Source organism: Urocampus carinirostris, chromosome 10 (genome assembly GCF_059441175.1).
Source record: "Urocampus carinirostris isolate Australia breed hairy pipefish chromosome 10, RoL_Ucar_1.0, whole genome shotgun sequence".
In the NCBI taxonomy this organism is placed as follows: domain Eukaryota; kingdom Metazoa; phylum Chordata; class Actinopteri; order Syngnathiformes; family Syngnathidae; genus Urocampus; species Urocampus carinirostris.
Window position 1 is genome coordinate 12679305 of NC_142358.1, and position 13596 is coordinate 12692900.

The 13596-nt window shown below is 38.3% G+C and overlaps 1 protein-coding gene across 1 annotated transcript; it reads right to left on the minus strand.

The window, feature by feature from the left end:
- Positions 1-1285: 1285 nt before the first annotated feature.
- Positions 1286-10206, minus strand: slc47a3 (solute carrier family 47 member 3). The gene is made up of 17 exons (XM_088345168.1): positions 9774-10206; positions 8203-8304; positions 8054-8122; positions 6499-6647; positions 6393-6435; positions 6143-6187; positions 5976-6073; positions 5581-5678; positions 5318-5431; positions 5177-5244; positions 4999-5107; positions 3788-3863; positions 2971-3040; positions 2769-2901; positions 2590-2684; positions 2293-2326; positions 1286-2168 (listed from the first exon to the last, which is right to left on the minus strand). The coding sequence occupies exons 1-17, from the start codon at positions 9903-9905 to the stop codon at positions 1963-1965; spliced, it is 1641 nt and encodes a 546-aa protein (XP_088201294.1). The 5' UTR covers positions 9906-10206; the 3' UTR covers positions 1286-1962.
- Positions 10207-13596: the final 3390 nt, after the last annotated feature.

The window sequence follows — 13596 nt, forward strand, 5'->3', positions numbered from 1 at the left end:
CTGGAGTGCCCAAAAGCACAAGGTGTGCAATACTCAGAGACATGGCCAAGGTAAGAAAGGCTGAAAAACGACCACCACTGAACAAGACACACAAGCTGAAACGTCAAGACTGGGCCAAGAAAAATCTCAAGACGGATTTTTCTAAGGTTTTATGGACTGATGAAATGAGAGTGAGTCTTGATGGGCCAGATGGATGGGCCCGTGGCTGGATCGGTAAAGGGCAGAGAGCTCCAGTCCGCCTCAGACGCCAGCAAGGTGGAGGTGGGGTACTGGTATGGGCTGGTATCATCAAAGATGAGCTTGTGGGGCCTTTTCGGGTTGAGGATGGACTCAAGCTCAACTCCCAGTCCTACTGCCAGTTTCTGGAAGACACCTTCTTCAAGCAGTGGTACAGGAAGAAGTCCGCATCCTTCAAGAAAAACATGATTTTCATGCAGGACAACGCTCCATCACACGCATCCAAGTACTCCACAGCGTGGCTGGCAAGAAAGGGTCTAAAAGAAGAAAAACTAATGACATGGCCTCCTTGTTCACCTGATCTGAACCCCATAGAGAACCTGTGGTCCCTCATCAAATGTGAGATTTACAAGGAGGGAAAACAGTACACCTCTCTGAACAGTGTCTGGGACGCTGTGGTTGCTGCTGCACGCAATGTTGATCGTGAACAGATCAAAGCACTGACAGAATCCATGGATGGCAGGCTTTTGAGTGTCCTTGCAAAGAAAGGTGGCTATATTGGTCACTGATTTGTTTTTATTTTGTTTTTGAATGTCAGAAATGTATATTTGTGAATGTTGAGCTGTTATATTGGTTTCCCTGATGAAAATAAATAATTGAAATGGGTATACATTTGTTTTTTGTTAAGTTGCCTAATAATTATGCACAGTAATAGTCACCTGCACACACAGATATCCTCCTAAAATAGCTAAAACTAAAAAAGCCCCACTCCAACTTCCAAAATATTCAGCTTTGATATTAATGAGACTTTTGGGTTCATTAAGAACATGGTTGTTGTTCAATAATAAAATTAATCCTCAAAAATACAACTTGCCTAATAATTCTGCACTCCCTGTATGATTCCAGCACAAGTTTTACATGTTATTGTTATTAGTTTTTGTTTTTTTAAATCTGAACTGGGAATAATGCAATTTATTTAGTACGGCTCACTTTGTCTTGTGGTTCATGTCTGTTATCAATTTTTACTTTTCTGTTAACACACAGAACGGCTGTTAACAACAATAATCTTCATATCCTAACATTACATATATGCGCCTACTTATGTGAGTTATATTAGCTACGTTTTTAATAAACAAAGTTGCCAAAATCGGTTGCTGTGACAAATCAAACTTCAGTGATACACGAATACCACTCTTCAAGGCAGAAAACCTTCAAAATAACATACAAGAAATGGACCACTGCAGAAATTGTCACAAATCAACACATTTTGCTCTATCATTCAAAAACTTTACACAGATGTTTCTACCGGAAAATACATTCAGTACATGTTGTAAACAGCTTCATAAAAAGGGGGAGTGTTGCACAATTTACTCACTGCCCTTCAAACTCAGAAGTCATAAGAGCTACTAGGTAAAGACTTGTGTTTTTATAGTGATAGATACTTTATTCATCCCTGTATGGAAATTCATTGAATATAATTTAACAAAAAGGTAAAAAAATTAATGAGAGAACCTTATTAGACCACTCAAGTGTTTGAATATTATTTTAATATATTACTTCTCTAAGGGTTTCACAGCTTGGTGCTGTTAACTAGCGCTGAACAACTGTTAACCACACCATGATAAGACACATCACTATTTTCTAGGTAAATATCATCAACTACTGGATGTTCCCGCACAGCAATCGACAGTGTGCCCAGTGATTGAATGATTGTAAGGAGTGTTTTTAAAAAAGTGCTTTATAAAAATAAACTGGAACTTCATGTGTTTAAACACTTGTAGTGTATCAGGTGATTAAGTGGTTTGTCAACAGCTGATTAATCACAATTCCGCAAATCAGAATACCGAACATGAGGACCACAAGAAGACCTCGACGCAGGATTAACTTCTTTTGGTCTGGAGCACTCGCCACCTCTGCCGTCTGCTTCTCCTCTTCCTCCCCATTCTCCTCAGCGAGCAACAGCTCAAGTCCTTCACTCTGATGCTGCACGTCTGCAGTCAGGTGGGGAAGCGATAACCAAATCCAAAATGACATGTCAGGAATGGTGGCTTTTTCGAGTTGCTCTTAGGAGTTTTTTTTATTTTTTTATCTTGTAGATAGGTTTAAAAGCGTTACCTGAAGTGTTGCTTGAGCCAGATCTAATCTGAGCCTGAGAAGCAAGAAATACATTTTTAAGAAGAACCAAAAGAAGAAAAACATTTTTAAAATGGTATAGAACTGTTATAACTAATTGTATGAACACAACGGTGCAGCAACAAAAGCAATACTCACGTGTGTTGAATATTATCCTTTATATGTTTGATCACTCTTAAAATTACATGGTTACGTAAATTTACTTTTACACAGTTAAAAGTTCATCATTAGATTGTGATTTCTTTGATAACCACTGAAAAATATGTTTGAAAGCATTACCTCAAGTGTAACTTGCTTCCAGTTCATCCTTGCCAAGTAGACAATCAGGAAGCAACATTGCACAGACGAAGATGAACAGAAACCAATCCATAGACCTGCATATGACAAGTGGTTGAAAAGAAAGTGATAGCCATCCAAATCATCTAGCTATGTAGCTATGTAACCTAAGGGTTACATACCCTTGATCCCTAATTTGGCTGCAAACATCAGCGGCACACCAACTGGTAGACACACCATATAATAACCCACAATGATGAAGAGCGCCCCGACTTTCTGTTTGCCCATCCCTCTGATGATCCCTCCTGCTGCCACCTAAACAAGACAGCCTCGGAAATAATGCAAAAGCAACCTTCAACATTAAAATATGTTGAATGTGCTTACCACAATCGCATCTAAGAGCATAAATGGAGCGTAGAAGACTGTAATCTCAGCCACCTTTACTTGGATTTGTCTTTGAGAAACACAACCAGAAGAAAAGGCAGGGTGTTAATAAAATTAGAAATAAAAAAAATGATTAGAAATTTCTGTTGTGAAAAATACAAATCTATACATTTTTTGTTATTTTAGGGTGACAGTCCCCTTGCACAATAAAAACAAACCGGGGATAAAAAGAATTCAAGCTGACATATCTGCCAGATAATAGATTGATGGCTACTCTTGCTAAGAGGATTTTGAATTGACTGATGGACCAAATAAAGCAACAAACTCGATCATTGTCTGTTAACACCAAGAGATGCAAATGCCACGTAGCGTTCCTCATATGTCCTCATACTTATTAACTTTGTTTTGGAAGCTGGGGTCAAAACAAACTCAGGCACGGAAGGCCATCAAAGAAAAAGCGAGAGAGAAAGCAATCAAATGAGAACATTGACTTTGTTACTGATGACAAGATGAGTTTCCAAAAGCGACATTTTTCTAGAGTCTACATTAAAAAAGAAATTTGCATTGAGTAGAATTCAATTTATAATATTTACTTGTTGGGTTCTATCAGTTACTTTCAACACGTATTGTATAAGGTGGGCCTGTCCGTAAACAAACTTAGGCCAAACACCATTACATGAGAAAAGCTGCCGGGTGCAACAACAGGTTAATATTTACACGAACCCGTCAAAGTCAAAGTATCACAACGTAGGCTGCAAAATGCACAATGGGGTTTTCATATTCAGTAAGAGGTTGCTTCATATATTATAATACTTACTCATCATAAGTGAAGATCCACCCTAGATAATGTCTCAGGCTCCAAAAAATGCTCGCCAAGCATACAGAAATAAAAGCTGTAGAGAAAGGCAGCAAGTTTGAGCATTTAAAAATAGCAGACCATTGTAAAGTTGAACTTTAAAACTGAAAAATAGAAAATTATAAAATAATACAATATTGTTTAGTATGAAAAAAAACATCAATCTTTAAAAAAAAGTGATCATACTGTATTCACACAGAAGTGTAGATCTGTACTTAAAATGTTTGAAATGTTTGTTTTTTTTATCGAAATAAGTAGGCTTCCAATGACCTGATTTTATATGAATTATCAAGATTTGCACTAATGAACCTGATTAGAAAAAGTATACATTTGTGAAAAAAATCCTAAAACTACACTATCATCAAATTGCATATGTCTACCAGATTTTTTGGGTGATAATGGGATAAAAGCTCATGTACAATATCATCTCATGACATGGTCCCATCTCTAAATATTGGCTAAATACGCCCAAAAAATACATAAAACATGCATAAGCCAAATGTGCTCTGCAAATGTAAAATATTTGGAAAGCAACCATATGCGGAAAAATGTTCATAATTTAACCAGTGGTTGCCATCATCAGCCCCTAATTGTGTCTTCAATTTACAGAAAAGAGCTAAACACTTGAAAATACAAGTTTATGTCTGAGTAAAAACAGTCAAACCAGTGCATCTCATTAATACAAAATCAACGGTATGCACGGAAATAGGTACAGGTAAAGTGAATGCAGCTTATCTAACGGGTTACCTTCTTCACTGGGATTTAAACTCCTAAGACCGGGCGTTTACACGTGTTGACATAAATGCCCGTTAAACAAGAGTCTCAGGTTTTAGGTCGGCAGTATCTCAGGAGGTAAAGCACTCGTATTGGGATCAAGAGATCGCAGGTTTGATTCCTGGCTCCTCCGAGTTATATGTTGAAGTGTCCTTGGGCAAGACACTGAATCCCTAATGCCCCCGATGAGCAGGTAGTTACCTTGCATGGCTGACGCTGCTATGGTTTAGTGTGTAAAAGGGAAAGTGTGAAGCACATTGTAAAGTGCTTTGGGAGGTCTTCATTGACTTGAAAAGTGCTATATAAATGCAGAAATGCAGAACATTTTAAAAATGCAGAACTATTGTTTTTTCGGTAGGTTCCAAAACAAAAGAAGCAGAGTTTGCTGTCAGGCTTACCTGTGCATAACAAGGAAGCTTTCGCAGACAATTTGGCCAGCGTTGTGTCTCCAGATCCCAGAGCATTTCCCACTCTGAAAGACCCTGCCACAGCCACCCCCACAGGAAGCTAACAGGAAAACGCAATATTAGCACTCTGTCATACTTGAAATCCGCTCCAAAATCGGATCGGAACCACCATGTAAGCGGAGTTCGAAATTTCATAAATGATTGATTGAGCTCCAAGTTCGACTTCACTGATGAGACCTGTGGGGTGGAACAAATTTTAAACAGGCCGCTGTGCAAAACTAACATGCAAGAATGTATCAGGTGGCAGTACCTGCTAGAAAGATAGCTAACTCAAAGGTCCACCACTCTACACACATCATGACCATGCTTGGGATGGCCAAGCGGATGAATGAGCCCCAATCCTTCAAGCAATCCCAGGACCAACCTGCACACAGTCCAAGAAGAACTTGCCATTATATGTTTGTCTTTAAATTTAAACCTCACGAAACCTGGAGCTGTTATAAATTCGTGTTTTTCTTAAATTTGCCAATACCTACAAGATAAAATGACACTCCCTGGGTATTTGGCACTCACCTCCCCAAGTGGCCTTGTGAAGACCTTTCCACAATATGTAAGCGAAGAGAATGCCAGCCATGCAAAACCGGGTCAGAGTGTTAGCAACAGCAGAACCTCTGGCAAGGACATTTTAAAGTGGGGGGAGCAATTAGTCGAGTCAAACAAAGTAAGTATACATCACATGTTAAAGTTTTTACCTACAAATATGTGTTGCGTGTGACCCATTAAAGTTAGCATTTATATCAAATGAGAAAAAAATTATAACTCTTTTACTCCCATTGACGGCTAAGGATGACATTGGTATTCCAAAAACGGTCAAATGGAATATCGTGGTCAAATTAGTACAAAACAAATACTGCAAATCATGTTGGGGTTTTACATTCTGCTTTTCAATTGACATGGCTGATACTCACATGACTCCCAATTGAAATGAAAAAACAAAGACGTAGTTTGTAAAGATGTTGATAATATTGGCCACAAAGCCTGTGATCAACTGGGGCCAGACAATTCCCTGAAAAAGACATGCAGGGTGGTTTAGTATGTTTATACGGTACATCAAACCAGACTGACCGTAAATCACCTGGTTTTGCAAGTATCTCGACTGAAGTTCATACATGAAAGTAGCCTGTAAACAAAGATTTAATAGGACATGAAAAGCAAAACAGTACTTCTTCAAGCCAATTTTATACAGGTTGCTTGTCAAGATTTTTTAAGTCTCGAAGCCAGGAAGCAATTGTAAAAATGGTGTCCACCTCAAAGTAGCAAAGGCCCAACATACAGAACATCTTGATTAATCATCTTTAAAGTTTGAGGTTATTCTCCCTACTCACAGGAAGTGCTGGCATGAAGATTTTCACGTACAACTGAGACAACCTGAGAGGCAATGACCACAAAAGTAACATAGATCAAGATGAAGAAAAAAAATTGATGGCTGACCTGGCAACCTCGGGTTCTTGTCTCAGAAGCAATAGAATGGGCTCGGTGTTGATGAACAAAGCCCAGCATGGGAAACATGTCAAAATGAGGATGAGGATGGCCTTCTGAAGAATCACGCCGACCCTTAGAAGATTACGAGCGCCGTACATCTGACACAGGAAACCATTTTGAGCATAATTACAAAACAGATATCCATCCCAAAGGGAATACACAATAAAATGTGCAACCATTTTGAAAGTCGTGCATATTTAAGTGCCCTTTTGATAAATATTTTAACCTTGAAATTGGCCTTGTGGGTTACACGATAATAGTTTTAATATAGGGATTCCATTTACAATAATCCTTCTCACGTTGATTCACAAATATGCTTTGTGTAATTTGTCATGCATTGAAATTGTCTGTACAAAAACAATTGCAGGTCAAATATACAGTATTTTTATTTCTTAAACAAATGCTTGAGCCTGTGAAAAGAATGTTTTCTTGGTTTCAATGATTAAGTCAAGTCAAGTCATGTTTATTTGTTTAGCCCTTAATCACAAAGAATCAAAGGGCTGCACAGATCAAAGACTATTGCAAACTATTATACAGACGATTATGACACCATACCCTGATATTGTCAACCTAAAATATAGGTTATTTATATGCTATAGAATAGAAGTGTATTTTAAGCTTAGATTTTGAATATGTCATTGCATAATACTTGTAAAATAAAAGTTACTAATCCACCGATTTTACCAATCATAAGTTCCCTCAAACACAAGAAACCACTGTGTATTCAATATAGACGTGTCATTAAAACTTATAAAATCCTATACTGGGCAGCACGGCGGCGCAGTGAAAAGCGCGTGAGCGGCACAGTTCTAAGGTCTTGGGAACCCCCTGTGTGGGTTCAAATCCAGCTGCCGAACTTACTGTGCGGAGTTTGTATGTTCTCCCTGTGCTTGCGTGGGTTTCCTCCGGGCACTCCGGTTTCCTCCCACATTCCAAAGACATGCATTTCAGGTGGATTGGCCGGTCCAAATTGTCCCTAGGTGTGAATGAGCGAGCGAGTTGTCTGTCCCTGTGTGCCCTGTGATTGGATGGCAACCAGTTCAGGGTGGCCCTGCCCACTGCCCGATGATTGCTGGGATGGGCTCCAGCACCCCCGCGACCCTACTGAGGATAAGCAGTGCAGCTAATGAGATGCATCTCATGAGAAATCCTATACTGCCACTTGTCTTTGTTGGAATTTGTGCCCTTTATATTTTAACTAAAATAACACACACAAAAAAGAGCAACATGAAATTTTGTATAACCCATAGCATTGAAGTAATTTGCCTTCACGTAACAGGCAAGTTCACGACATGAGAAACTAAGTTGGCAAGGCTCGTTTGCTTGTTAAGTTTATAAAAATAAACTTTATATCAGAGATAATTGGGGAGAACATTTATTTACAAATACAGATGACATAATCTTGAAACTAAAAATAAATGGAAGTATCTTTTAAGATAATTTATGCAAAATAGAAATTCTTGATAGGGGATTTTCTCTTTGTAAGGCAGTCAAGTTCTCATACCTGAGAAATTAAAGTATCGCATGCTGATGTCAGTCCAATACCGATTGATATCCCTGTAACGTTCACAACCTGTGGATGAAATGACTCTTTGTCCAGTTGTCCATTAATGACACGCACCTAAGACCAAAGTGATAATGTATGATACTTACTGCTGTAGCCAGAGCTACTGCGTCCAGTTCCACTTTTCCCAAATGACCACAAAAGACAGTGCTGACCAAACTCACAGAATACACCAAGAGCTCAGTCAGACTCTGCAGGATGGATTCAAGTTGTTAGGATTACAAACTCACTTCAGGTTTGAATGTAAAACAAGAGGTAGGTACAGTCATGTTTGAGGGTTAAGATTCAGGTCTTAAAGGGACAGTGTATATTATTTGATTATTAGTTGAGGCTATATAGTTTAGTGCAAGCAAAAATAAGTCCTAAAAAGCACAATGAGGAATAAAAACTGCAGAGACTGAAAGTGACCAAAACGCACTATTTTACTTCTTTTTTTTTTGCCAAGCCTTTTTGAAGTTTTGGAATACAGGTAGCAGCATGATAACAGACAATTATGTCAGCTCCCTTTAGGTGGGCTTTATGTAAAATAAAGGCTAATTACTCGACCAACAAAACTTTTAAAAATTGCATGTTTGTATAAATGTTTAATTATTTTTGCTTGTTATTTAAATCAATATTGGTTTTTTTTCCGACTGAAACTTGCTTACCGCTAGTTGTATATAATACAAACAGTCCATTTAAAACCTGGTTTCAGAATCAAAATAGAGACGCGACAATTACTCAGGTCGATACTGATATCCTTAGTAGTCTATGATACTAATACCACACACTGATACAATTAGTACAGAAAATGTCCTTCCTTCTGCAAATAAATATTTTTGTAAAATACCTTTAAATCCCAATACAATAGGGGATGTTCCTGATTGGTAAATAGCAACTAAAAGGCAGCAGATAGTGGTATCAGCGACCATAATACTGATGACTTAAAAAAGGCCATCCATAGTTAAATGATGCTTTCAAGCCAAACTTTTGTTTTAAACAAGACATGCAGACCATTTACCATTTACATTACATGTTATGTAATTTCATTGGAGTGTGTGTCTTATTTTATCAATAATCGTTTTATAATGAAATCTTGCATTCGAAAAAACACAAAAAAAAACTAGATAAGAAAAAAAAAACACAACTGTAATGCTACGTATATAAAGTATACATTTTCTTATTTTGCCAGTAAAGGATTTATTTTTTAATTCCTGCAACTACAATACTAAATTAAGTATACATTTATGTATTTTGCCGGTAAGACAAGTTGTAATAATTTTATTTTTGTTTATTTTCTTTTAGTGGCATGTTTGGTATTGTAGTAACCCAAAGGTAATTAGAAGCAATCAAGTTACTTTACTGCAATTATCTAATCGGGATTACGTTACTGATTACATTTTTCAACAGGTAACTGTGTTGGATTACATTTTTAAAGTAACCCACCAACCCTGATTGATTTCTTAATGATAACTGTGAGCCTCCAAAAAGACCCACAGCCCTCCAGCTAAGACACACTAATTTGCATTAATTTACTATTCTGCCCCCGTTAAAAATGTATTTTTTTACCATGTGGCTCTCGGGATAAAATAAGTTTGACACCCCGGCCGTAGGGTTTGAATTTTCCGGGATGTTAATTGTACTTTAGGAGTTTATTGTCTGGAATGTTAATGTGACTTACCGAAGGCACGGCCAACACGAGCAAGTTTTTTAATTCTGCCTGGAAGCCGACAGGGAGTGGTGGACAAAATCTTTTCAGAAAAGAATCTCTTCTCAAGGGGGGCGACGACGTCGAACAGGTTTTTATCTCCATTTTCAATCCCCCCAAACTACTGTAATTGTTTCCCTTTTGGCATAAGAAAAATGACCAAAGTACCAAAACCAGCGAGAAGAGGAAAATGAGTCGTTCACAAAACCTAGGGGTTTCAGTTTAGGTACTCATGTTGATAGTATGAAGTACATATTTCAAATAAATAATCAAGTACTGTAAAATGAAATAACGCTACAATGGTCAGCCATGTTGTTCTATATCCGGTTATTTCCAGAAAGGAAACGAACAACGTCACGCGTCCTTTCATAAATGAATAAGATGACAAGTGCCGCCTCAGATGAGAAAGACCGCTCTTTACTTTTGTGACGTCACCACGGGACAGACTGAGACGGCTGACGTTTTTTTATTCGCTACACAGATCTTGCGCATGCGTACTAGTCTTGCTGCGGGTTTTATGCCTAAAAAGTGTGAAGATTATTTCAAGCAATACATATGTAGAGCAGTTCGTAAAAAGCGTCACTAGGAGGTGCACTTACACTGTCTATTGTTTCAGTGTTGTCTTTCAATTAAAGCAAGGGGTTTTATTTTGTCCGTTTCAAGTCAAGTCATGTTTATTTGTATAGCCCTTAATCACAAAGAGTTTCAAAGGGCTGCACAGACCACCGATTATTGCAAAACACGGACTATTATGACGCCATCCCCTGATTTAAAACCGACATGAGGGCAAGGAAAAACTAAAAACCTCAAGACACCTTAGTTTTCGCTTTGTGTTTCTTTCAGTTTCATAAACTGGGGTTGTCTCTGTAAAATTGTGGTTTTAACATCTTGTGTGTGACATGTCAATAATTCTGCGCTGTTAAGATATGTTGACTCGCACGTTCCGTTGTGAAAGTTAGGTGTTTTATTTTCTGTTGATTTTTATTCGTCAAAAATGTAAGGAGTGCTTATTTTGGTTTCACAAGGGAAGTAAAGGTGAACGTCTCAGCCCCATTTCGACCTATGAGCCTGTTGCCTCTGCACTATATCAACATCAACCTAGAAGACAATGCAGACTTCAAAGTGTGCTGGTGGTGTTATGCCGAGAAATGCATCCCTGCCGAGATTTGCATCCCCTCGCTAGTTTACTGCTCACCTTGCACAATGTCTGACCATTTCCTTTTTTCTGCACTATGTTGTCTATGTTTGCACCAATGCATATGCTGACTATTTTTTGCACTATGATGACTTTGCACCAAATGCAATATTGCACAACCCTTACGATACCAACGGTATCACGACAACACTGTATGTAACATCCCACATGCCGACATTTCTTGTGTAAATACCATGTAAATTATAACTATAGCCTTATCCCCCTTGTTTTATAACCTTATCTTCTCTGTTCCTTTAACTTCTTGGCTCATACCTCACTGTGAATGTGTAAAACTGGAGTGTCATGCCCAATTTCGTTGTCACAATATGTTAACCCATTTTGTAACAATGACAATAAAGGTATATTCTATTCTATTCTATTCTATACTATAACCTACTATAACCTCGTTTGATCTCACTATTATATATATCACTTTTCGGGAATGTAATGGCGAACATATAACCAAACCACTTCGTCTTTGTATTTGTTGTGAATGTAATCGACCAGTAATGTACACCGTATATAAATCATTTTTGAGGACTGTTATGCACTCTACCGTTAAGCTTATGGTGCAGGAATAAGCTTTATGGCAGAGTGCATAACGGTTTCAATGCGAGCGATTTGAAAAAGGCAAAATGAACACGTTACCTGCTCAAAAGTGATTTGTATACGGTGTGCATTACCGTTCGATTACATTCCCAACAAATGCAAGACGGACAGGTTTTGGTTATATGTTCGCCATTACATTCCCGAAAAGTGACATAAAAGTGAGATAAAACGACGTAAAAGTGGTTGTAGTAGCGAGGGGATGCAAATCTCGGCAGGGATGCATTTCTCGGCATAACAGTTGTTGCCGGTGTTCTGCCGAAACGCCTTTTCTTGTGGGGTTTTGTTTGCAATTATTCTGGGTTTCAGTGTTGCTAATTGTACTTGATAAGAAGGAAAACATTTTTTTTTCTGTCAGATTAGCCTACGGTCGAACGTCAACACGGACGTTTCAGCAGAACACCGAGGGTTACACTTACATAAATACGAAAAATTAATACATGTATACCTTTATTGGCTAGTATCCGACCCATAAAGTTGTTTTGTAAATCTCAAATCGGTTGTTCTATCAAAATTACGAACATACTCCATCCTTCCATTCAACATTAATCAAACGACCGATCCCGTACGGGTCATCTTGTGCAGTCTGGTTTTTGCCAGGAGTCGACGCTATTGTAGCTTTCTAACGACTTTTGCATTTTAGAGATAGTCTAGCCCAGTGTACCTCGCCTAATGTGCTGCTGGAATTTGCCTAATTTTATCTTTCCAAAAAAATCAGACCATCATTCAGTATTTTTGCTTCAGACGAAGAACTGTAATAGTCATCCATATCAGTAGGTGGCAGTAGATTTTTATATACTTGTTATATACTAGTTATCTTCTCATGAGGTAGCACAGTACATTTAATAACTTAATTTGTTCAACAAAGCGGTTTAAAATTGCACTGTAAAAAAAAAACGTAAATAAACCACATCATTTTTAAAGTATTATTTTATTCTTTTTATATACTAATTACCTACCTATGAGGTAGTACAGTGAAATATTTGACATAACTTCATTTTCAAACATTTTTGACGGACGGTGTGCCACGGAACATTTTTATAAATAAAAGTGTACCTTGGTTCAACAAGGGTTGAAAAACACTGGTCTAGCCTACAGCATTGTACTGCATTGTACTTCAATTTGTTAGTGTTACACTTAAAAGGACAGTATGTAATTTTTAGCAACTCGTAGGGGTGAAGAGGAGTCTGAACTTTTTAAAAGGGATGTCTCGTGCTCTCCTGCTTGGGCTTCCTTCCTCGGTAGCCTAGATGGTAGGGCGCCCGCACCGAGACTGGGAGGTCGCTGATTCAGGCCTCGGCCGAGTCATACCTAAGACTTACAACATTGGTACTCATTGCCTCCCTGCTTGGCGCTCGGCATTAAGGGTTGGAATTGGGGGGTTTGGTCACCTAATGACTAAAATGGCTGCACCTTGTTTGGCTGCGGCTGCATCGGCTCGTTACAGTTTAACTGTACGGGTCAGGTGTATCGACATTTCGTTCTGTGTGCATGGTCACAAAGAATGACAATAAAAGTAAATTCTTCTTTTCTTCTTTCTTTTGTTAAGCATTAAAGCTTATTGGGCCTGATTTTCAACAAGTATTTTAAGGTTGTTAAGTTTTTCTTTTGTAGCCACAAGAATCCAAAACATTCTTTCGCTAGATGTTTTTCGGTGATGTGCAGTGGCCTCCAACAGGAACCCCTACCCAATTAAAGGCATTAAGAGGGATGAGCGCCGCCAGCCAGTGCTTGGCCGAGACACACCACAGGAAGTGATGCACCGATAACCTAGGTGGTTACGGGATTTGACAATAGTCAACCATGAGTGGATAAAAAACGTCATTCATTGAAAAAAAAGACAGTTCCGTACTGATTTAAATAATAAGAAAAAAAATACATGAACTATCATATAAACTACTAAGGATATGAGTGTCAGTATCGGCCTCAGTAATTGTCTCTATTTTGATCTTGAACCCAGGTTTTAAATGGACAGTTTGTATTATATAGTGTCGC